The sequence below is a fragment of the Helianthus annuus genome, chromosome 7, assembly GCF_002127325.2.
Source record: "Helianthus annuus cultivar XRQ/B chromosome 7, HanXRQr2.0-SUNRISE, whole genome shotgun sequence".
Taxonomy (NCBI): domain Eukaryota; kingdom Viridiplantae; phylum Streptophyta; class Magnoliopsida; order Asterales; family Asteraceae; genus Helianthus; species Helianthus annuus.
Genome location: NC_035439.2, coordinates 116,293,489 through 116,317,351, shown reverse-complemented (window position 1 = coordinate 116,317,351; position 23,863 = coordinate 116,293,489). Strand labels below are relative to the sequence as shown.

General features: G+C 39.1%; 3 protein-coding genes across 5 annotated transcripts; 1 reads left to right on the top strand and 2 right to left on the bottom strand.

The window, feature by feature from the left end:
- Positions 1-741: 741 nt before the first annotated feature.
- Positions 742-3,850, top strand: LOC110868777 (SWR1 complex subunit 2). The gene is made up of 11 exons (XM_022118029.2): positions 742-955; positions 1,063-1,132; positions 1,886-1,957; positions 2,039-2,082; positions 2,154-2,460; positions 2,571-2,646; positions 2,724-2,843; positions 2,947-3,015; positions 3,094-3,136; positions 3,216-3,281; positions 3,367-3,850. The coding sequence occupies exons 1-11, from the start codon at positions 891-893 to the stop codon at positions 3,581-3,583; spliced, it is 1,149 nt and encodes a 382-aa protein (XP_021973721.1). The 5' UTR covers positions 742-890; the 3' UTR covers positions 3,584-3,850.
- An 831-nt stretch (positions 3,851-4,681) lies between these two features.
- On the bottom strand, positions 4,682-16,297 carry LOC110868778 (homeobox-DDT domain protein RLT3). Of its 3 annotated transcripts, none has more exons than XM_022118031.2 (18): positions 16,218-16,297; positions 12,917-13,073; positions 12,736-12,816; positions 11,349-11,407; positions 10,996-11,241; positions 10,837-10,890; positions 10,535-10,751; positions 10,330-10,430; positions 8,651-8,737; positions 8,395-8,526; positions 8,173-8,313; positions 7,577-7,699; positions 7,114-7,488; positions 6,678-7,019; positions 6,004-6,594; positions 5,325-5,429; positions 5,003-5,234; positions 4,682-4,916 (listed from the first exon to the last, which is right to left on the bottom strand). In XM_022118031.2, the coding sequence occupies exons 2-18, from the start codon at positions 12,984-12,986 to the stop codon at positions 4,870-4,872; spliced, it is 3,003 nt and encodes a 1,000-aa protein (XP_021973723.1). In that variant the 5' UTR covers positions 12,987-13,073; positions 16,218-16,297; the 3' UTR covers positions 4,682-4,869. The 3 variants fall into 3 exon arrangements, with proteins under 3 accessions (XP_021973723.1, XP_021973726.1, XP_035831099.1); XM_022118034.2 differs by having other exon boundaries at positions 4,711-4,916; positions 12,965-13,073; XM_035975206.1 differs by lacking the exons at positions 11,349-11,407; positions 12,736-12,816; positions 12,917-13,073; positions 16,218-16,297 and having other exon boundaries at positions 4,716-4,916; positions 10,535-10,710; positions 10,996-11,056.
- Positions 16,298-18,988: 2,691 nt separating this feature from the next.
- Positions 18,989-19,426, bottom strand: LOC110867019. The gene has a single exon (XM_022116167.1). The coding sequence runs from the start codon at positions 19,424-19,426 to the stop codon at positions 18,989-18,991; it is 438 nt and encodes a 145-aa protein (XP_021971859.1).
- Positions 19,427-23,863: the final 4,437 nt, after the last annotated feature.

Below are 23,863 nucleotides of genomic sequence, written 5' to 3'. Positions count from 1 at the left end.
GTTTTCCTTACCTTGATTTCGTGATGGTCATACCACCCTCAAACGCTAACGCCGCCACAACTAGTGATCCCATTTTGTTATGTGTTCGGATATAGGTTAATGACTCATCATAAATCTCGATAGATGATTGTTGATCTCAACTAAAATATTGACAGGCAGTATCAATTATTCCTCCAAACTAAATGTAAGAATCGTTGGGCGCTAGTCAGCCGGTGGGGTACCGACTAGTGATTAATCCGGATTAATAAGAATTAATCGAGATTAATCGGACTGTGATTTATATATGATATTCAATTTATGTGTATATACACGACTTTTTATATGCATTTTTTAAGGAGACATATTTTAACACCTTCTTCGACTATATTTTTAAGTAGATATGATCAATTGTCGGAATTGACAGGTTTTGGTCAAGAATCTGGCCGAAATTGCTAGACTGCCACCAATTTTTGACCAATTAGGACTAGATTTGACCACCGTTGACCGTCTACTGATTAATTAGCCGATTGGATAAAAATTACTCGGTGAACATGGGACTAGCGATTAAAGAGAGACTAATCAAAGACTTGTCGAGATTTTTACAACCACGCTAAAAATAGAAGAAGAAATAACCGGTGCGAGATCCAACCTTTATTCACATCCTAAAATCATATATCTTAAAAGTTTAGGACTTTCTTTGTAAATAATAGATTCCAAAGGGGTTAAAATTCCACCCACCCAATTACCTTGCCAACCCGACCCGATAAAGTCCCCAATTGCAAATTACTAGGGTTTACACAGTAAAGGGTTCAGATTTCGCGAACAAACGATAAAATTTCCAATCAAACCGAAGGAATTCGGTGACTTGGATTCTCTGTGCTTGTTGATAACAAAGTTTATTGATTGAATTAATGGATTCTGATAAAGAAGATGTTGTTTTTCTTGATCGATCTTCTCGGGCAACAAGAGGGAAACGGTAAGCATCTAATTTCTGCTACTTATATTGTCATGTGCATACATTGTGATCTTAGAGGATCACTGGATAATGGGTTTGGTTATATTTAAAATTTTGGTTTTTTTTAGGATGACAAAGCTGGTTGATGATGAGATTGAAGAGGATGATGAGTTCTGGAATCAAGATGCTTTGAAAGAGGTTATTATTATTATTAGCTAATTATACTAAACTCATTTTCTTTCATGCATTATATAAATATTAAACCTCTGCAATGTAGTAGTTTTTGTTTATCATCATTCATTCTTGCAAAGTTTACTGTTTTCTTCTTTTTTTTTTCTTTTGCATTTTAGTAATAGTGATGGTTTGTTTGATCTTAAAACATACGAAAGTATTGAATTGTCTGGAATTTTTTTAGTAGGGGTTGTGAAATTCTTGTGAACTATACAAAACGAAATGGTCAAAGTTGTACGAGCTTGGTTTTAAAAAGCGCGTGGTGCTCCGATGCGTGTTGATCCCAAAAGCTTATGCGTTCATGTGCGATGTGCGCGCATTACGCATGAGTGGTGTTTGTTATTAAAAAAAATACTAAAATAAAATTTAAGATTTTTCATCATCTCTGGTCGGGGTTGTTCAATCAATGGTCTAATTTGTTCAAATACTTAAACCTATTCCGTAATCAGATTTGAATAACTAAGACTCATTGCAATTGATGGCCTAGTTTGTTCAAATTATGGTCAAATGCATAATGCGTTGCATCAGATCGTATCACATGCGCATCATGGAATCGCGTCGCTGCAGTTAATGCGATCTCATCAGCGCATATCTGAAACATCCATCGTAGATGATGGAAAGAACTCAAAAAACACTTGCACAAGTTATTCTATCTTGTTAATTATAATACGTATTTCCCTAACCTTTGATGGAATGTTAAATGTGTCGCTTTCTTTTCAGGAAGAAGATGATACAAACTATGTAGAAGAAGCGGATGCTGGAGATGTTTTTGACAGCGACTTTGATGAAGATGTATGTGGATTACCACGATTCTAAATATATCTTTATGAATATTATCTCATTTCATAACCAAGTTACTTGCTTTTGCTACAGGAACCCGAGCCAGAAGAGGAGGCAGAAAACGAGCCAGATGACAGGTTAAAAACCTCCATTAAATATTAACCAAAAAATTCCGAACATATTTATGTAAGATGAAAGTTCTTTACAGGAAGCGGCCGAAGAAGAAACTGATAGTTCCGGGAAAACAAAAAATGCCATTTCCCGGAAAACATAGATTGTCGTTTCCAGGAAAAGAGTTGCCGAAAAAGAAGAAAAGGAAGGTTGAATCAGAACCCGAAAGTTCTAACGAAGAAGGAACAAATCCCGAGCAGTCAAAGTCAACACCGCAAGAAGATACTGACATGCATGATGACACGGAAGTAGAGAAAACGACTAGAAAGTCAACACGAACTGCGGTTGTTGTTAGGCAAGCTGAAAGAGATGCGATACGCGCAGCATTGCAAGCAACAATGAAGGTTGACCATCATTATCTTTTATCAACATCGTTTATTATTATTTCTTGTTGAAGGTTGTACTATGCCTTTCGCATTTTATCATTTTTTTGATGTGAGTTCGTACTTCGTAGCCTATAAAAAGAAAAAAAGAAGGCGAGGAGAAGAGGATGACACAAGAAGAGATGCTTCTAGAAGCTGCTCAAACAGGTATATTATAAATCAGAATAACAGAATAATGTGTTCTTGACGTTTATCGTTTATAAAACTGTGAATAAATTTTGCAGAAATTATGAACTTAAGGAACTTAGAACGCGTGTTAGCAAGGGAGGAAGAAGTTAAGAAAAGAGCTATTGTGCATAAAGATGTTTACACTGGCCCTACAATACGATACCTTTCTAAAGAAGGCAAGTTTTCTTTTAAGTTTTATTTCTAAATTATTTGATTTTTTTTTTTGTTTTGATGCAATGGTTTTTGAATGTCTTAAGCTGATAATTACATTCATTTCAGGTTACTCATACCTTGAATTTACTAACGGGGCGTCATTTAAATCTCAGATTCGTACATCCTCTGGTCCATGTGAGTAGTGGTGAAATGATTATCTGCTGATTGTAGCTTTTTTTACGCTTGTTTTGATTTTTATATTATTTTCTACAGATCCGGAGAAGTCCGTTTGCGTAGTTACAGGATTACCTGCAAAGTAGGCGTTCTGCCCTTTACTCTCCCCGTAATAAAATTATACGTCGGTCAATATTTTTTTTTTCATTTGTGTATGACAGATACCTTGATCCTAAGACGGGCTTGCCATATGCAACAAAAGAGGCTTTTAAGATTATTCGTGAAAAGTAACGTTTTATCCTTTTTTAAATTAATTTTTTGGAACTCCATAACATTGTTCTTTATATACTTGTTACTTAAAAAAATGTGTAGGCATGCGAATGACATTAGTGGCAATAAAGAGGAAAAGAACATGGGAATGCTTTATGATTTGACCTGTGGCGAAGGTTTTACCAAGAAGAAGAGGAGGTCAATCAATCCAAACAGAAAACGAAATTCTTATTCTTCCAGATTCTTGCCCCGTTTTCGTCAAAGTCAAAGTCACAGTCAAATTTCAATTTCAAGTTCTGAATCTGAAGACTCGGAATGACTGCAGATAGTGTAAATGGTCTTAACTTGTTCTTCTCAGGGATTTCTATATTTATAAAAATATGAGGTGAAAAAACATGCTTAAGTGTTGCTGGTTTTGGTTTTATAATCAGGGAGTTGTCTGGCTTTGCACTAAAATATCCCATGTTTGCTTGACATGTAAAAGTTTCACCATTTTTTTTCTAGTATTTTGTTTGTATCTATAAGTATTAGGTTGTATGCACTGGTGCTGACTGTACACAGTTGATTATACAATTTTCTTTTACAAGTGCACAAGCTTTCTGGTAAAAGGTATATTCATATTCAGACTTGAATTACACCTTTTTTGTTTGAAGTAGAGAACACTTATCAACCTATACATTTATCTTAAATATACAATTTTCTGTTACAAGTTAACAAGCTTTCTAGTAAAAAGTATATTAACATGTTCAGACTAGATTCTAGAATAATACTTTTCTGTTTAAAGTAGAGAACGCTTATAAATCTCTACATTTATTTATACAAAACACTTGAACATTCGACGATATTTTATTCAGTTTATGAGATGTATAGATGGTTCTGGCAAAAAAAAAAAAAAAAAAAAAAAAAAAAAGAGAAATTGACCTGTAATAATCCCACCTCAGAATATTTCTCCCACCAGTCCTATCTTTCACCTATTTTTCCTACAATGGTCCCCCATTAAAAAAACTTAACAGGGTTATGCTTTTTTCCAAATTACAAACAGATTTTTTAGGGCTTTTGATTAGAACGACGATACGAGTCCATTAATGTAAACTTTGCCTCGAAACGTGCTCCAAACGATGAAAACAGTGCTTCAATTCGGGTGTTTAAATTTCCAATTAACCAAAATCAAGTCACTTGGAGCACCATTTCGAAATAAGTTTTACATCAATGGACTCGTATCATCGTTCTGATCAAAAGCCCTAAAAACTCTGTTTGTAATTTGGAAAAAAGCTTAACTCCGTCAAGTTTTTTTAACGAGGGACCATTGTAGGAAAAATTAGTGAAAGGTGGGACTGGTGGGGGGGAATATTCTGAGGTGGGATTATTAATGGGCAATAAGGTCTAGGTGGGATTATTACAGGCCAATTCCCAAAAAAAAAAAAAAAGTCGAGGCTCGTGTAAAGCTATCATATGTAAAGCTGTAAAATTCTTCAAAATTAGCCATCTATTTGCCTGTACAAAAATGTTTATATCATCTCAACTAACTCCCACTTAACGACCAAAAATGTAACCGCAGCCCCAGACAAAATTAACCAAAAGTTGTTTGCTCTGCAACGCCGATGTTCAGCGAATCTCCATAGTGGTTAAACCGTGGTGCAAAATGTCTTTACCTGAAACACAAAAAAAACAACTCATTAACGCAATGACAATCAAACACTGGGTTAAGAATGATGCATAAATCAACAAGAAGATGTACCGTTTAATCTAGCTCTTGTAGACACACGGGTTGCCTTTCCAAGTTCAACCTTTTTTAAGTGAGGAGCGATTAAGAAATCTAGTTTAACCAACCATAGTGCAACTGCAGATGATGTTGGCGAAACAGATGCAAAGCTCGAAATAATATCGTCAAAATCATAGTCGAATTCAAGAGCTGTCACACTTTCATGCACCCATCTTTTATTGATGGAACCAACAAAATCACCAAGAATCTGATAAGAAGATGAAAGTATCAGTTATCGGTTGGCTACTTTGGTTTAAAACATTTCTTTGTGTGCGTGTTGACATAATAGACAAAGTACCTGTAACAACTGCACTATAGTGGAGGCGCGTCGTAACCGTTTGACCCATATGTTATGCGCAGATTTTGTCCAAGCACCCACCATTGCACCCTCAGGCATAGATGACTATATATACAGAAATAAATAAAAAACGTAAACAGAGATAAAATATATATTAACTATTAGGGCTGCAAACGAACCAAATGAACACGTTCGTGTTTGTTAAGGAAATACATGTGTTCACGAACTATTCATAAACACTTACCGAACGAATTTTTCTATTCGTTTTTGTTCGTTAGGGAAATGAACGTGTTCGTTAGGTAACAAACGCAAACGAACGTTCATGAACACAAACGAACACAAATGAAAACAAACAAGCGTTCATGAACAGAATATATAATACACTGATACGTGATAAATATTTTATTTGTCGGAATTTTGAAGTATTTAAATAAAATATAAAAATTTAAAACACTAATGAGCTATCAAACACAAACATACACGAACACGTTACCAAACATAAATGAACGAACGCGCCATCTGTTCATGTTCGTTCATTTAACGAAACAAAAAAAATCATGTTCGTGTTCGGTCATTTATTAAACGAACACGAACGAACTTCCCACCGAATGGTTCACGAATTGTTCGCCGAACGTTTAGTTTGTTTGCATCCCTAACAAAAATATTAGCTATGACTCACCTCAAGCGTGTAGGCTGCAGCCTTGAGCGTCTGTAACTGTGATGAGAAAACTTTATGCTTCGGACACGTATTGGGGACCGAGTCATCTCTACACGTGGCAACATGGATGGTGTATCGTTCCGCTAGATCAAAATCAAGCTCAAACGTTGTATGACAAATCCGGCAATGTTTCTCGTCTCTCCAGTATAAATCATGACATCTTTCACACCTAGCAAGCGAATCAAGAAACGACTTTTTCCCGTATTTAACCGAATTTAGGGCAGAACGAAACGAGTGCCATAACCAAGCATCGTATTGTTGAAGACGACACCATTTCTGCTTAGACTGCTCTCTATAGCTAATTGGAGTATCGACAGTACTAGTAGAAGCCAGATTATCGTGTTGATTATTTAGGCCCAGTTGGTTGTCCACGTCAGACACAGCTGACGAGCTGTCATCTCTAGAAATACTCCTTTCAGATCCATCGGAAACTTCACTATCAGTTCTGGACATAGCTTCGAAAAGAACAGCCTCTCGTCTTTTTAACGATGAAAGAAGATGACACTCGCGTCTTCCCCTATCGTCCAAAGCAGATATTAAGCTGATTAAAGCCTGTAATTAGAAAAACAAAAAAAAAAATTGAAAATCTGTATGTATTCTCCTAGAACCAAAAAAAAAAAAAAAAAACAATATACCTCTTCTGTTTCAATCACCTCCCAATGACCATCGTCAGATGATTCAAAATAAATCCTCTTGTGGCCCGGATCACACATGTTACACGGGCCCACGAAAAGCCAGTATCTATTATACCTACGATCAGATCCCAGAAATATCGATTGCATAGGATGTAAATCATCACAATTGGAGTAACTTTTCTCTTGGATCACTGAAGAATCAACAGGCTGCATATCGTGTATTGCATCTGACTCACCGGTATTAATCATCTGGCTGAAGTTATGTTGTTTTGCTGTTGATCTTTTTATTTTTGCTCCAGAACCGATATGATAAACATTAGGAAGTGCGTGTGATGCAGGTTCCTGAGAGATTTTCACGTTTGTCAACACGAGATGGATAATTATATCAATTATACATACAGCTTAAAAGAATTGTATTAGTCGAATTACGGATTACCTCCGTTCTTATACTTGAACCGGCTCTAAGTAGATCAATCAAAGCCAACAGAGCATTCAACTTCTCTTCAACATTCAGATCTGAATATTCACCTTCCATCAGTCCCAATAACCACATTTCTCCAGGGTGACTCTCGTCAATTTCAGAGCTTACAGGTGAAGTATTATCCTTGCTTTTACTAATATCGTTAGGATCATCATCAACACTACCGTAATCCTCAAGATCAGATTCATCATCTTCATCGTTCTTAACGGAGTTACGAAGACGATACGCAGAAGAGGATATTTTTTCGAACAAAGTTATATCGCTTGACAGCATTGAGCTTATCAGTTGCTCTACTTCATCGGTTGTAGTTGCAAGCTTTAATCCGACAATCTTCATTACAAATCATAATATTATTTGATAATATATTCAGTGCTAACAGGTAACCATATTCCTTGGATAGCTGTCGTAAGTTACTTACTGATGAATATGTAGCCAATTCGGATATTTTCATGCCAATATTCCCGTGCAATGATAATATACCAAATAACTCACCCTTTAGAGTACCCGGGCTTAAGCCATAACTAGCCATCAGAGCAGTATCCTGTGAATCAAATCAAGAAGTTTGGTATTTGAGTAATGAAGCATGGTAATTTTCTGAACTTTTAGACCTTCATAAAAAGAGGAGTAAAGTACACAGATGGTCCCTATAGTTTATCAAAAAATTTGGATTTGGTCCCTAGCTTTCCAAAAGTACACCGATGGTCCCTGTGGTTTGCACTTTGTAACGCATTTAGCACATCCAAGTTAGGGACTAAATGCGTTACAAAGTGCAAACCACAGAGACCATCCATGTACTTTTGAAAAAATATCGGGGACTAAATGCGTTACAAAGTGCAAACCACATGGACCATGGTCCCTGAGTACTTTTGAAAAACTAGGGACCAAATCCAAAATTTTGGTGAACCACAGGGACCATCCGTGTACTTTTGAAAAGCTAGGGACCAAATCCAAAATTTTGGTTAACCACAGGGACCATCCGTGTACTTTAAATGGCAATTTTCTGAATCTGATCACCTTGTTGAGTGGTTCCTTAGGTGATTTGTCATGCTGTGAACCGAAGCCAGCTGCAACTGACACCTGGCATAATATCTCTATCCATGTTAACGAATTCAAGGATTTCGTCCATAATTTCAGAACCGTCTCGTCCCGTTCAACCTGCCGACAGTTTTAAAGCAGATTTTAGAAATTACTAGATTACCCTTTAAAGAATTCAAAGGCCGAATCAATGATACTTACTGATTGAAGCAACCATCGATACTTTAAGTTTTTGCAGATATGAGATGCAAATCCACTATCCAGTTCCATCTCGATATCAGTGAGAAGCAGTTTCAGAAGGGCTATATTAAGTTTCCCAAGCAATAGAGAATCCTGAAAAATAATTAAAGCAAAAAACAACATATTAAAAAAGATTTACTAGAAAGAAAAGGTCATTTAGTTGAAATGGTGATTAACTGAACTAACACATACAATTGAATTGATAATTATCACTAACCTTGTCAATAAATGCTTGTGCAAGCTCATCAAGTGTGAAGGACTGGATACCGATTATTACAGCATAAGTGCTAACAAAGTGAAATATCTGCCAACAAGAGTCGGAAAACTATTTAATATCCATAAATTTGTTTACTATATAAATTCAAACTTCCCCCAAAGTAATATGTAAGGACTTATGGGTATCTTGCTTTTGAGTTTGAGTCTCTTTTTTATTGTATAGACTATAACAGCCCGTGTGTCTTCATCATCATCATCATCATACTCATACTAAGTAAATCACAACAAAAGCAAAGCCAAGGTAGGGTCTGAGGAGGGTAAGATGTAGACAGCCTTACCTCTACCCTGTAGGAATAGAGAGGCTGCTTCCAGTGAGACCCCCGGCTCGATAATAGCTTTGCATCAAGCCTTGGATATAAGGCACATGACACTCAGCAATCGAAACAGAGACTGATTAGTGCATGTATCCCCATGTCTTTCAGCTATCAACACCACCATATGATGCATGATTAACCGTCCGCCGCTTTTAACGTTATTTCCACTACGAAGTTAGTAAAATAACATTAAAATTAGTGCGATTTCACTTTTGTCCCCCGAGGGCCCACACATATATACATTATAACGCCACCCTTGTGTCTTGTGTCTGATAATATAAATGACACATGGAAGGGGTGTGCCAGAATAATGAAAACCACCTCCTTTTGCTTGTTAATTTTACCAACTGAAGTGTCCCTCAGTTGGAACACTGAAAATACATTAATATGCTGGGAATAATAGTTAACGTAAAACCAGAGATGATATTACATTCAAAGCTGATCCTATGAAAGATTCATGAAGAGCTAAGCCTATATTAGGACTTGCGGATAACTCAAGTCAAGATCTATAGTTGTTAACTGATGGCGTAATTTAGCCTAACGGTACCAAGGTGTTGAAACTTGAAATGGTGCCCCTCTCCGAAAGTGGTGACGGTTCAAGTCCCACTGTGGCAAATGGCGTAATTTAGAAGTAGTTGTAGGAGTGTGTGAGTTTGCCATTATAAAAGGATATCTAACTATATTACATAGAAAGTCTACCTAAAATAAACTTAGGAACTCATAAACACATAATGAAGAGACATGATTACAAAACCAACATTTTACCAAGCTAGACATGGCCAACATGTCACTGTGGGTTCCAACCCCCCATCTGAACTATAGACATAGAATAAGGAGTTAGGAGTATGAGTAAATTTGAACAAATTGTATGAGATATGCAAGGTTTGCTAGTAACTGATTACTGGATTCACTCACTTCTAGTTTATCTATTGCTTATAGACATAGGAATGGTTAAATAGGCATAGACAATGCTACAGGGTATCAGAATCTTCAAATATCTTTCACTGGCCTCCCACAACAGATATCATTTATTCAGATCCATAGGAGTATAGTTGAAATATCAAATTTGCACACCCGTTAAGGAGAAGACCATAACTACTAAGATCACTTGACCATAATGATCTAATAAAAAAATTAAATGGTTGAAATATTGAATTCAACACGTTCCAGAATACTAGAAAGGATAAACAAGTATCAATAGATGCTAGTATGCTACTACTGGCAACATCTGCATATCTTAAGCATCTAGTGTATGACAAAGCAACAGTGAAGATCATAACTAAATGACCTGACATGTACGGTGTACCTTAAAGAGTTTCTTGACAAGTTGTGGGGAAGAATCCCATGGTTGCATATGAAAGGGTTGCTTCATTCGGACCGAGTTTGGAGGGAACTTTGCCAGCAAATCTACAACCAAATTTACACCAGTTATTAACTTAGGAATGTTTCATCAGTCACTAATCCACTATTTCAAAAACAAAAAAAAAAATGAACATCTACATGAAACAGACCTTTGCAAAGGGAACAACCATGCAACCGATTAACTGCACAATGAGCACAAGATGTCAGTGGATTCGATGTTCCCCGCAGTTCTCTTAGTTCCAGCTCCTCGTCATCTACAAGCATAGCATATTGACTTTCCTCTTCTTCACTTCTACCTCCCACCAGAGCAATTTCACATATTTCCCTACGTGTTTGCATTTTCAAATCGACTTGTTCACATCTCACCTTTTTAACATAAAAACAATAAATCAATAATAAACGCAAACCATATAGCAGATGCTTTTCACTGTTTCACAAACATTAATAATACCTTTTTACTTCTAATTGAAGACTTCTTTTCTTGCACTTTCTTTACTAACCTCCTCTGCAAATAAATCACTGTGAGTAGTCACACTAAAAGCAACCGTACATTTGCATATTTGATCAAAAATCACTTTTGTATGAAAAGATCAACGGGATAGAGATGAACCGTCACAGTTTGTTGTTTTTTGGACTTCTTTTTCCATTGAGTAGGTGTTTTTTGTGATGTCGAAGGTGGAAACTGAGTTAATCGCTGAATTGTCATCAACCCTTTTCCAATACCATGTTTTTTGACGGAATTACCCTCTTGGTTTGTAAGTCTCAATACTGACATCAACCCTTTTCCCATACCGTGTTTAAATGAAGCACTACCTGGACGTGTAATTTGGTCCTCGATATTCGTAGGCTTGGAAGTCTGTATAATAAAATAAGCAATATAGCATCAATGGGTCACGACTACAAAAAAAGCAGATGGTTTGAATAAAATTATACCAACTGAACAAAAGAGACATAGTCTATGACCTTTTGCTTTTTATACACTTGTTGTTTTTGTTGGCAAGCATGATGAGATGTTTCTGAATCTGGTGAGAGCAAATAGAAAATTTCACAGTTAAATATACGGAAAACTTAGCACACGCAATAATAAAGTGAAAATGTGAAATAAATAACACAAGTTCCTGCTTGACAAGGTAGAAAGTAAATGGAAAATGCGAGGTTCAACAGATCACAGATAGCATAAGCTTCGCCATTTCCTGCTTAATTACAAAGCTTTGTTACAATGTTTACCTAGGCTACGGCAAAATGAAGGGACACAAGAGAGAAAAGAATAAAGTGTTAAAGTCATCGTTATGACTCCTATTTTTTACAGAGGGGACTCGATATGCTTTGAGCTGTCAATTTTTCGATAGTTCACTGTTTTTTCTATCTTTTTGCCACTTTCTTGACCTCATTGCAGTGCAGTATGCACTTGGTGGCTTGGTGCATGTGCACAAAGCCAAGGACAAAACATAACATCATAAAAACAAATCATATATCAGACATACGAACAACTCAGGAGGCAAGAAGGTGAAGTATAGTGGATGTCATATCTAATGGGACATCATTCAAATGTTTGTTATAAACATAGAAACCTTTTCCTATAGTCATTTCCTTCAAGTTTTCTTCATTTCACACACAACTCTCCCTTTTTTATCAGAACAACTCCAAAAAACCGATTCTCTTCAAGATGAATCAAAATTTAAATCACAATTCACATCCAGTCATCATACTCAGTATCCCATACCACATTACCACCTTGACAAGATCCTTAAAAGATATATCATTCATAAAATGATTCCTACAAAACTATAACTTACAAGTTGCAAGAGTTCAACTATATTAAGGACTTCAGCTATAAAGGTGTTTCAACCTACTAGCTACATCAACATATAACCCGCTCTAGCTGTCATTTAACCATTAGACAAAAACAAGGGCAAGATCAGAAGAAATACCAATATATGAACCATACTACAAGACCATGAGTAGTGGTTTAGTTAGTTAGTGAAAAAAATAACTGACACGTCAATGCCACGTAGGAGTGGGGCTCTCACCAACACATAGTCTAAGAAGCCTAACTAAGAACATCGAGACACAGACCGAAAACAGAAATATGAAATATGAACTCATCTTTCTATCATATTGCCCACTTCAGAATACTCAATCAAGCAAGAGTGATTAACATGTTACAACATCAATAATATCTCCAAGTGAAAATTAATTAACACAAACGATACAAGATGCCGAAACAGATTAAAAAAAACGGTATCTGTAGAATCAAATAAAGCCTTCAAACATCACTTCAATTCACCAAAATCACCAACCAAAAACAAACAGAACGATTATAAATAGTAATAATGATAATAATAATCACCTTCAACATTACAAAACCGGTTCGAACGAGACGGAAGATCATCAAACTCCACACCGAGCGGAGGTCCGTCCTTCCTAAACACTTTGGTCAATAAATAATCATGATGTAAGAAATTATTCTGTTTACGTACACCTGATTTCAAATTCAACTTCGTGTAATAAACATTCGAATTGGCGGCAACCTGTATATGCTTTTTGATTGCATTGGTTTGAGAGAATTTGATGCTTACCGCGAGCTCGCTTGTTCGACATGTTTACGAATTGGAGTTAACGGCAAGTAGAAGAAGATGAATTCGTTAATGGCGGATTGAAATTCATGGTGATTAGAGTTGAGATTATGTGTTACGTGTAGAAATGGTAATCAAGAGTTAAGAGCTAAGAATTGGAGAAGAAGAAAGAATCCAGAGAAGAAGGAGATTAATCTCAAATCAATAGCTGTCATACTCATCTCTTTCCAACAGTATTTAACAGATCCTTTTACAATTTACAAGATCAGTCCCTATACTTTGAATTACTGACACACTAGACCCTGGACTATTTATCACATATCAATACTCCCCCCTTAAAAGATTTTTGTCCTCAAAAATCAGAAATGGTAAAAAAAAAAAAGTTTCTAATCAAAAGTATCAAAAGGAAATTGTGAAAATTTTTGTGCTTTACTTTGCAGCTCCAATGATCCAACAAGAATTATTTTCTTCTCACAAAAGCCTACTTCATAAGAGCAGATGTCATGACAATTTGCAGCCCCATTAGATGAACTATATTTCATTCTTTTCTTCGTCCACATGGCTGTGATAATTGACAGACCAACAACCGAATCATATCTAACAATCACTGATGCAAACTCACCCTGCAGTGTTCTATAGTGCACATCCCGTTTTAATGATTTTTTGCCAAACTTTAGAACAATAGGTTGCGCCAAAGCAATTGCTAGTGCAAGAACAACAGAATGCTGAGCTGGACTTAACTCAGATACAAGGAGTGAGATCAAAGGCTCAACACAGCGAGCAGCAGCAATTGTGGATCTGATTCTTGCATTTCCAAAAAGTACACAGCACAACTCAGTAGCATCGCCTTTCAAGTCCATTGAACAATTAGATGAAAGAATTCTGCAAAGAACATCGACTGCATTCATTTCAACATCCGCAACAGCAAGAGCTCCTAATGGATTATCACTCAATAGTCCAACTAGTGCAGCAATAGCAGCATGCTGGTCTTTCTCCAACCCACTATTTAAAAGTTCCACCAATGGTTGAACAGCATGCCTAGCAGAATCTGCATTTCTAATGTGATCAGCACAAAATAGATTCTCTAGTGCTTTGGCCACACTATACCTTGCACCCCTTCCCCCCATTCTTAAAACGGCTATAAGCTGACTCACAGCACCATATGCTGACTCATGTCTCCGTATTTCAGCAGTGCTGAATAAAATCCCTAGTAAATCAGTAGCAGCTTCTTCGGTGGCTTCTTGTGGGCCCAGTGAAAGATACTTTGTTAAAGCTTCCAAAGCACCAGATTCAACCATAACAATCTTATTTGACGAGGAGTCGTTTCCGAGCTGTATTAAAAACCCGAGTGCTAGAAATGGTGCACCAGGTCGATCGGGAATGGGCTTGAGTAAATCAACAAGAGCTGGTATTGCCTTCCTAGAAGTAGCACCAACCCTAATATCATCAACTCTAAACAACCTCTCGAGAGCAACTTGTTCTGGATAAGGAACCAGTGTAGATGTAGCATCAATCAGGCCACTCATTTGAACCTCTGAAACTAGATTGACTGTTTTTGTTGAACCCAAAATTCCCACATTTTGACCCAGTTCCAACCTGATTGGTAGCATGAGAAATGATGGATATTCGTTAAGAATATCAAGGCTAGTTTCTGTCTTGACATCATTGTGAAGGTCATCTACTTCAAGAAATGAATTTCCATTAGGTTTAAGGTGACTATTAGTAGCATCAAAAACTGGTTCATCAAGCATATAATCCACATCAAAATCCTCGATATTGCTTGTTTCACTAATATACTCATGCTTTACAGATGTGGGTTTCAACTTCTGTACAAGAATATCAAACAACTTTTGTCCGTCTTCTTGGCCAACCTGAAGTTGACACTCGCCTACCAGAAAGTTTAATGGGTCATCAACCCTTTCTGTGGGTACATCATCACAAACGTCATCAACTTGATGGTGTTCCAATTGAACATGATGATGTTCCTCTGGCATATCTAAGCCAAGAATCTGCTTAATGTCATCTTTCATTTCGTTTTCTGATCCTCTAACATTATTATCTTTTTTATTTAATGGTTCTTTAAAATCACCTTTCAGTGCGTTAAGTGCAATAAATTGTTCTTTAAAATCACCCTTCAATGCATTGACCTTTTCTTTAGGCATTTCGTCGAGCACCTTGAGGGCATACTCACTATCACCTGAATCTTGACCAATTAATTCTTGAATCTCAACCTCAATTTCAGATTCAACCTCAACACTAGTTTGAATCTCAGTTTCACTATATTCCTTACTAGAATTCGCACCAGAAGATTGTTTCCCTACCTTCTTATATTCTTTATTGCCATCTAAAATGCCAAGAAGATTAACTTGGTTTTTTGCCTTTTCATAAGCCTCATTAAGTGTTTTTGGATTCAAGAACTTAACCCACAATTTAATTTCAGATTTGAGACCTCTCACAAATAGACTTGTAGCATATTCTTCACTTAGAATTACTTTAGTAAGAAGTAAATCAAATGAATCACAATAGTCTTGAAATGAACCTGTTTGTTGTAAGTTCTGAATTTCTTCCATAGCTGATGCAGTATTTAGAATTTTTGTTTCTTGATTCTTGGTTCCGAATAAGCTAGGGCTTCGTTTTCCCCATGTTGGAGATCCTATCCATTCATCCCAACTTCTGTAACCCGTGTAAAGTTCCCAATTAGTTGGTGGTTTTGAATAATCCGGTATGTAGCCACAACAATGACCCCTGCCTTCATATTTCATCCCACCACAAGAACACCTAATAGTTCCACAAACGTGAACTCTGTTCACCCATATCAAACCCCCACATGAGCACAAGAACACCATTCTTGGTTGTTGATTTGTTGAACTGATTCAATATTAGGGAAAAATTGAATCGAATTGAAGCAGAATTGATCGAACAAATGATCAATTCCAGTGAATCGAAATGAAACGGTGTTTGAAACGATCGATTAGATTGAATTTTAACGAATTGAAGTTTGAATCACGAATTGTCCGAAGATCGAACAGCTCTGATACCACTGTTACGTGTAGAAATGGTAATCAAGAGTTAAGAGCTAAGAATTGGAGAAGAAGAAAGAATCCAGAGAAGAAGGAGATTAATCTCAAATCAATAGCTGTCATACTCATCTCTTTCCAACAGTATTTAACAGATCCTTTTACAATTTACAAGATCAGTCCCTATACTTTGAATTACTGACACACTAGACCCTGGACTATTTATCACATATCATTATGTTACTGGAAATGAAGGGAGTGAAGGGGTTTACAGGAGTAGGGTTTTGGGTTTTGTGGTGATATTTTTCAGATCCCATTTTTCGGTTTTTTAATTGTTGAAGGATATTTTAGGCGGTGTTAACCTCTCCGTTACCCGAAACGTTTGTCTATCCTAGGGGTGTTCATCGAATCGAATATCGAATTTTCGAATTATTCGAATCGAATTATTCGAATAATTTTTATTTTTCCTTGAATTCGTATTCGATTCGAATTCGATTAAAACTTACCGAATTCGATTCGAATTCGTATTCGAATAAAAAAACCCAATTCGTATTCGATTAAAAATTCGAATTCGAATCGAATTCAAATAAATTCGATTTAATTCAGATTCTTTAAAAACATGTAAAAAACTATCAAAATGAAACATAAATTTTAAAGCAGCCATAAAACACGATAGCACATTAAAAAGTTCCAAATAAAGTACCATAAGTCTAAAATTCAAAACGAGAAGTCGGGAGTAACCACTCCATATTACAAGTTAATATATTTAGGGTTATAAATCTATTGATAGATTTGTTACTTATGTTTAGTTATGGGCCATGTAGTGGGTTTGATAATGGGTAATTTTAATATTTGAAAAAAAATAGAAAATAATTATAGTAGAGCTTAATAAAAGTTATATATGCATTATATATAAAAGTAATAAATAAAAATGTATAATTTTTATTCGAATTTCGAATCGAATCGAATTTGAAATTATAAATTCGTATTCGATTCGTATTCGATTTACTTGACTCGAATTGAATCGAATTCGAATTCGAATTCTTTTAATCGAAACGAATTCTTGAAAATCGAATCGAATTTAAACGAATTTCGAATTTTTTGAATTCGAAACGAATTCTGAACACCCCTAGTCTATCCTTCCTAAAATAACAAGGAATAATTTAAAAAACAAAGTTTTCTAGAAAAACGGTTTAAACCGGATGCGAAGAGCTTATCCGGCACGAATAATACTGGTTTAAATTGGTATTAGTCCAAAGGTTAAAATTTGGACTTTTAATATTTTATGCACTAAAAAATGTGACGATTTACCTTTTTAGTAAAACCTAGCATCCAGAAAGTACCAACAGTGAATTTTTGGATTATTTTGTTGACTATGATTAACTTTTGGTATGTTTTTATTATGGAATTATCTAATTTTGGATTATTATTTGAGTTGATTTTGAGTTGAAATTGTATTTTATTGGTTTATAGGGTTAATAAATCAACCCAGTTGAATCGCCAGGTATAATCCGATTCAACCGGTTGAACTACTTATGAGTCTAACCCAGTACGATTTACAAAATCGGTTTTTTAAAACATTGAAAAAAACTAAGCTTAAATTTGATTAAAAAATCTTTAATATTTGCTAGTTTGGGATGTGCGTAGTTCTACAGGATTAGGTAATACTAGTTTGATTACCTGACCTTGTTAATTAGTATACATTTATATATTATGTAATGTAATCTTAAAAAAATAGTATATTGAAATTGTCAAAAAACAGGAAATTAGTTTTAGAGTAAATTGTCAAAAGCGTCCCTAAGGTTTAGGCATGTTTGTCAGTTTCATTCAAAATAACTTTTTGTATCATATTGTTCTTCACTTTTGAGATTTTTTGCCAATTTCATCCAAGCATCTAATTTGCTTTGTTTTTCTATCAGAAATTTGGATGAAAATGGCAAAAAAAAAAATCACAAAACTCAAGGATGATTTTGGCAAAAAAAAGTTAGACGTTTGGATGAAAATGACAAAAAGTCTCAAAAGTGAAGGGCAATATGGTACAAAAAAAATTGTTTTGTATGAAATTGACAAAGATGGTCAAACCTCAAAGACGATTTTGGCAATTTACTCTTAGTTTTAGGCAGTTAGGTATTTGATATTAAGGCTAGAGGATGTGGTATAAATCCCATAGGGGGTTTATCACGCCACATAAGCGCCACATCACATGGGGGCTTTAAAAGTTCTCCCTTTAACTTGTATGCAACGGTTTAAAGCCCCATCATCATTACCTAATTATTAATTTTTATTATATTTTCTATTTTTTTATTTATAAAAAAAACATAATTTCAATAAAATAAACTAAAGATTACAAACTACTTAAAAAATAGAGTTAAATGTCATTTTAGTTCTTGTGGTTTGGACCATTTTGCCAGTTTAGTCCAAATGTTTCATTTTTCGCATCTGGATCCAAAAAAGGTTTCAGCGTTGCCATTTTGGCCCAACTGACTTAACCCCATCCGTACTTCTCAGTTAGTCAGGGGGTATTTTTGTAAACAAAGAAAAAAAATTAGGTGTTTATGTTGAACATCTAGGTTAGAGTAGAGGTGTACAAAAATCGGTTTGGGCCCTAACTAAACCGTTTTGTAATGGGCTAAACCGGTTCAAGTTATAAAACTGATTTTAGGTTGAAAGACCCAACCCACTCAAACCGATATGGAGCATTAAAACCTGGTGTTTTTTTTTGGATCAGGCCTAAACCAAACTGTGTTTTTTAAACGGGCCAAACCTCTTCTAGTTAAAAACCGATTTTAGGGTTGAAAAACCCAACCCAAAGATTTGGAGCGTTAAAACTGGCTATTTTTTAGATCTGGCACAAATCGATTAGGGTTGGAACCGGTTCTCAACACAAAAGTCCCAAATATATGCCAAACGGCCACTAAGTGTGTACTTTTTTTTGAAAGGTAAACTTCATTAAAAACCAAAACGAACCACCTCAAACCGAGGGGCCCCCCAAAAAGAAAAACAACCAAAGTTACATAATTACAAATTTACACCAATTTTGCCACGACAAATTTTTGAACCTCGACCTACTTTTAAACCACAAAAAACCGGAAGCCTTTAACTCACTAATAATGACATCCGCTCTAACCTCCTTATTCTCGAACCTCGCTTTGTTCCTAGCTTTCCATATAAGCCAAACAGCAATCCTGACGATACCCTTGAAAGCTTCCTTTTTCTCTCCAGAAAGGCCAACATGCTCGTGAATCTCCACAATGTCTTTGAAGCCAAAGAAAAACAAATTCTGCACCTTAGCCCACCTGCTAATGTGATTCCAAACGACCGACGCCGTGTAGCAAGCCGAAAAAATATGAGAGACCGAGTCCTCGCCATCCCCGCATAAGGCACACGACTCATCCTGGACATTAAAGTTTCTATGCTTTAGAGCTTCCACCGTCGCAATTTTGTTCATGGCCGCTCTCCAGATGAAGATATTACACTTGTCGGGAATCCACCTACACTCTTCTATCGGCTCTTGTAAGTGATGGGGATACCGATCTTCATTATTCAGAAGTTTTTTCACCGCTTTCACACTATATTCTTTGTCAGCCGCCCCTATCCATTCCCAAACGTCCTCACAATCAGATAGGGACACTTGATGCAACTGCCCACATAAATCAGCCAACTCATTAACCTCTACCTCAGCCGAGACAGGCCTCGCCCAGTCCCAAACGTACCTGGGGAAAAAACTACTCGCCGCCGACCCACCAATCAGCCGGTCCGCCACCAAGCATCGCTTCTCCTTTTCGATCTTAAATAATTCTGGAAAGACGTCTTTTAACGGTTCGTTACATAACCAAGGGTCCAGCCAAAAGGATGTGTTTGCCCCGTTACCAACTTTGCTTCTAAAAAAATTCCTCAACGGACGCCCTTCCACCGTGGATTTCGAGAGAACTTTCACTATATTGCACTAAACCCACCCATAGATCTTCTGAACGGAAGAAAATCCCAGTTGAGCCTCGTATTATGGATAGCTTCCACAACTGAAGGGGTATGGTCCCAAAACGACCATTACCCGCATCAAACAAACCCCTACCAGTAAGCAAACCGCACCCATGCGGTCACATCCTTCGAACCCATTCGGTTCGAAGATGAATAGCTTGACCCAAATACGAAAGAAGATGAACATATCGATGCGGCTGGCACCGCATCATATGGCCATTTTCGTCACGACAAGGGAAGCGAGCAAATAGTCTCCACATACGATGATGCGGCCAACACCGCATCTCGCGTATTTCTTGATCACAAGTAGGAGACGCGGTAACTTCAGACGTTACCGCATGCAGCGATGCGGCTCGCACCGCACCCTGCATATCCAGCAAGTGGACTGACACGCCAGGCAAGTGGCTGACACCACGAGGCAAGTGGCGCCGGCGACAGTCCCCTGTCAGAGCTATTAAAGCAATGGGCTGACGTGGCGTAACCCCCACGGCCGGCGAGACTGACACACCTGCAACGGTGCAGCTCGTCGTCAGCCCATCCATCAATCTCCTCCTTCACTCCTCGGCTATAAATACCGACCCCAAACCAGGTTTGAGGTATGATCTCTTCACAACTCTCTAACTACTACTATAATCTTGCTTTGCTTCCCAAGCAAACTACTGATTCTCACGCCGGAGAGTGGTAACAAGGAGCACCCCCCACCCCATCCTCCTTGTTACGAGTCACGGCTTGTTTCCTTGTGCAGGAGATCATCCACCGGTGACCCAGCCAGCGATCTCCGAGAGGAAGGGATTAACCCTTCTTGACGAGACCAGTGTGTTAACCCTGCCCGGTTAACCATTGTTTCATCATTGGCGCCCACCGCTACTCTTAGCACTTTTTAATCCATCCCTCTCCCTCTCAAGATCATGACTGATAACCAAAACACCAATGCGGATAACCCAAATCCCCCGGTCCCAACAGGGGTCCACCCTTCGACCCCCCAACCCGGGCACATTGGCACGTCCACCCAAAGGATCCCATCCTTTGCGTTCGGACACGACTTATCACAGGCCCCAACTGTGCTTCCACCAGGCGTGGACTTACACTCCTGGTACCAACAGCAGACTGACCTGCTGATAGCGGCTTACAACCGCGCTTGTACGGAAGCAAACGTACAAGCTGGGCCTACTCCAATACAACACACACCTGCCAACCGTATACTCCAATACGATGGCAGGTTACACTCACGTCCGGCTTCCAGAAGCCGACATGACGACCGTGGATCATCTTACTGTTCGGTCCATACACTCAATGAGGATACTTCCTCATATGAGTCCCGCTCCAGAGGGCCAGTGCATACCCGCCTGGGCCCCTATGGGGAAGATAGGAGGCGGTCAGCCTCCAGGCGCGGCCCAGGCATCCAGAGCCGACTGGGCCCGCAACCTCACACGGAAGGGTACGGTCACACCGACCCTGACGATCAAACCTACCGCGGGGAGTCTCACGACACCAACAGCAGACCAGGGGGACGCAACTATGTTCCTCCCAGTCACCCCCGCACTACATACCTCAGGGCGGCAAAACGCCCTGTGCACGAACCATACAGGCCAAGGGCCGCGGCCGAAAATTCAAAATTCGTCCCGCACATCGCCAACGCCGATATCACAACGACAAAATTCCCAGTCAACATTGGGAAATACAGTGGCTCGACCGACCCGGACGACCACATGAACATCTTCACAGGCGCAGGCGTCAATGGCAGGTGGGACGAACCCACCTGGTGCAATTTTTTCCCCCAGACCCTTATCGGTCTGGCGAGGGCATGGTTTGATTCTTTGCCGGTGGGATCACTGGATTCTTTCGAGGACTTGCGCACCAAGTTCCTCGCCCATTTCAGCCAGCAGCGACGCCACGAACGCGATTCGCTGGACGTCATGAACATCTGGCGAAAGGATGACGAATCGCTCGAAGCATTCGTCATCCGTTACAATAAAGAATGCCTAGAGATAGGCGACGTGGCGGACCAAATGGCACGAAACCATTTTATTCGGGCCGTCAAGGACAGAGAGATGATCATGACCATCTCTGGCAAGGAGGGGTTGCCTAAAAAATGGGAGGATGTCATGACCGCAGTCAAGACATATGCCCAGACACAGCGGTCGCTCGAACCGCACGTCAAAAAGGCAAAACCCCAAGCCGAAACATCCCACCAAGGGTCCAAACGTAATAACAAACGCAACCGGGATGCGGGCAATCGGGATATTACTAAACCCTATTTCCCGCAACCCAACACGTTTGACCCACAATGCTACAACCCGGCCCGAGACACTCGGGCACCAAGAAAAGAATCTCGGGACCGCAAATGGACCGAGATCAACCAGTCGCCAAGAGAGGTCCTCCTCGCGGACCCACAATTCTTGCGACCGGCCCAACCAATGAAGTCCAAGAAAAGTCAGGACCTCGCACTATACTGTGAGTACCACAAGGACTCGGGCCACACCACCAACAACTGCATCAGTCTCCGGCTGGAGATTGAGCGGGCGTTGAAAGAGGGGAAACTGCAACACCTTTTACCAGGCGGACAAAAGCCCACCAAGCATATCACCCCTCACAACGAAGGTACCTCCTCCGGAAAGAAAGCCATGTACGTGGCTTCCACCCACATGATCTACGGAGGCAAGGGTAGGCCGCGAAAAGCGGCACGAAGACCGGACAATGATTGGAAAGACGAGCAAGTCGTCTTCCCAAAAGTCCGAGGCGGACCGCGTGACAGACGCGCCGTCGTCATTTCAGGCCAGCTGGCCCATTACTGCACCGAGCGTCTGTTCATAGACCCGGGCAGTACATCTGATATAATCTACGAGCAATGCTTCAATCAATTTGACCAAGAGGACAAAGACCGGTTGCAGGCCGTAGATTACCCGCTGGCCGGATTCGCAGGGGAAACAGTCTTTCCCCTAGGTCAAATTACATTTCCCGTGCGTCTTACCAATGGTAAACACACGCGGACGGAGGAGGTAAACTTCATGGTTTTACCCCACACCTCCAATTATGATGTCCTCCTTGGAAGAGAATCCCAAGGAGATTTCAATATGATCACATCCGTCCCCCACTCCGCGGTTGGTTTCCCAACCGCATCGGGGGTTGCAATCATCTACACCCGCAAGGACGTCATGATGACGGACGAAGCACGTCCGACAAAGGTCGCAAGGCCCACCCCCGTCGACCAACCGGAAAAATGGGTTCTCAACCCAACACATCCGGAACAGAAGGTCACATTGGGTCACGCCTTATCCTCGACCACCAGAGCGCACCTGAAGGAGCTCCTCTTCAGGAACCAAGACATCTTCGCGTGGACTCCCGCAGACATGACAGGGGTCCCACGTGAAATAGCGCAGCACTATTTGAATACCAAACCAGGTATCAAACCAGTGATCCAAGGCCAACGCCACCTTGGGTCAGCTAAAAATCAGGCGATGCAAGAGCAGATCGAAGAACTGCTCTCCGCAGGTATACTGCGGGAAGTCAAGTACCAGACTTGGTTATCCAACCCTGTCATGGTAGAAAAACCATCCGGGGGCTGGCGCATGTGCGTCGATTACAAGGACCTTAACAAGGCCTGCCCCAAGGATTGTTACGCGCTTCCGGAAATCGACGAAAAGGTCGATAACCTCGCACCATTTAGGTGGAAGTGTTTCCTCGATTGCTACAAAGGGTACCACCAGGTACAAATGGCACTTGAGGATGAAGACAAAACGGCATTCCGGACCCCAACCGGAAATTACTGCTATACAAAAATGCCGTTTGGGTCGCGCAACGCGGGCTCAACCTACCAGAAACTGATGAACGACACTTTCCGCGGTCAAATAAGCAAAAGTGTCGAAATCTATATGGACGACCTGGTCGTCATGAGCATGGAGGAAGA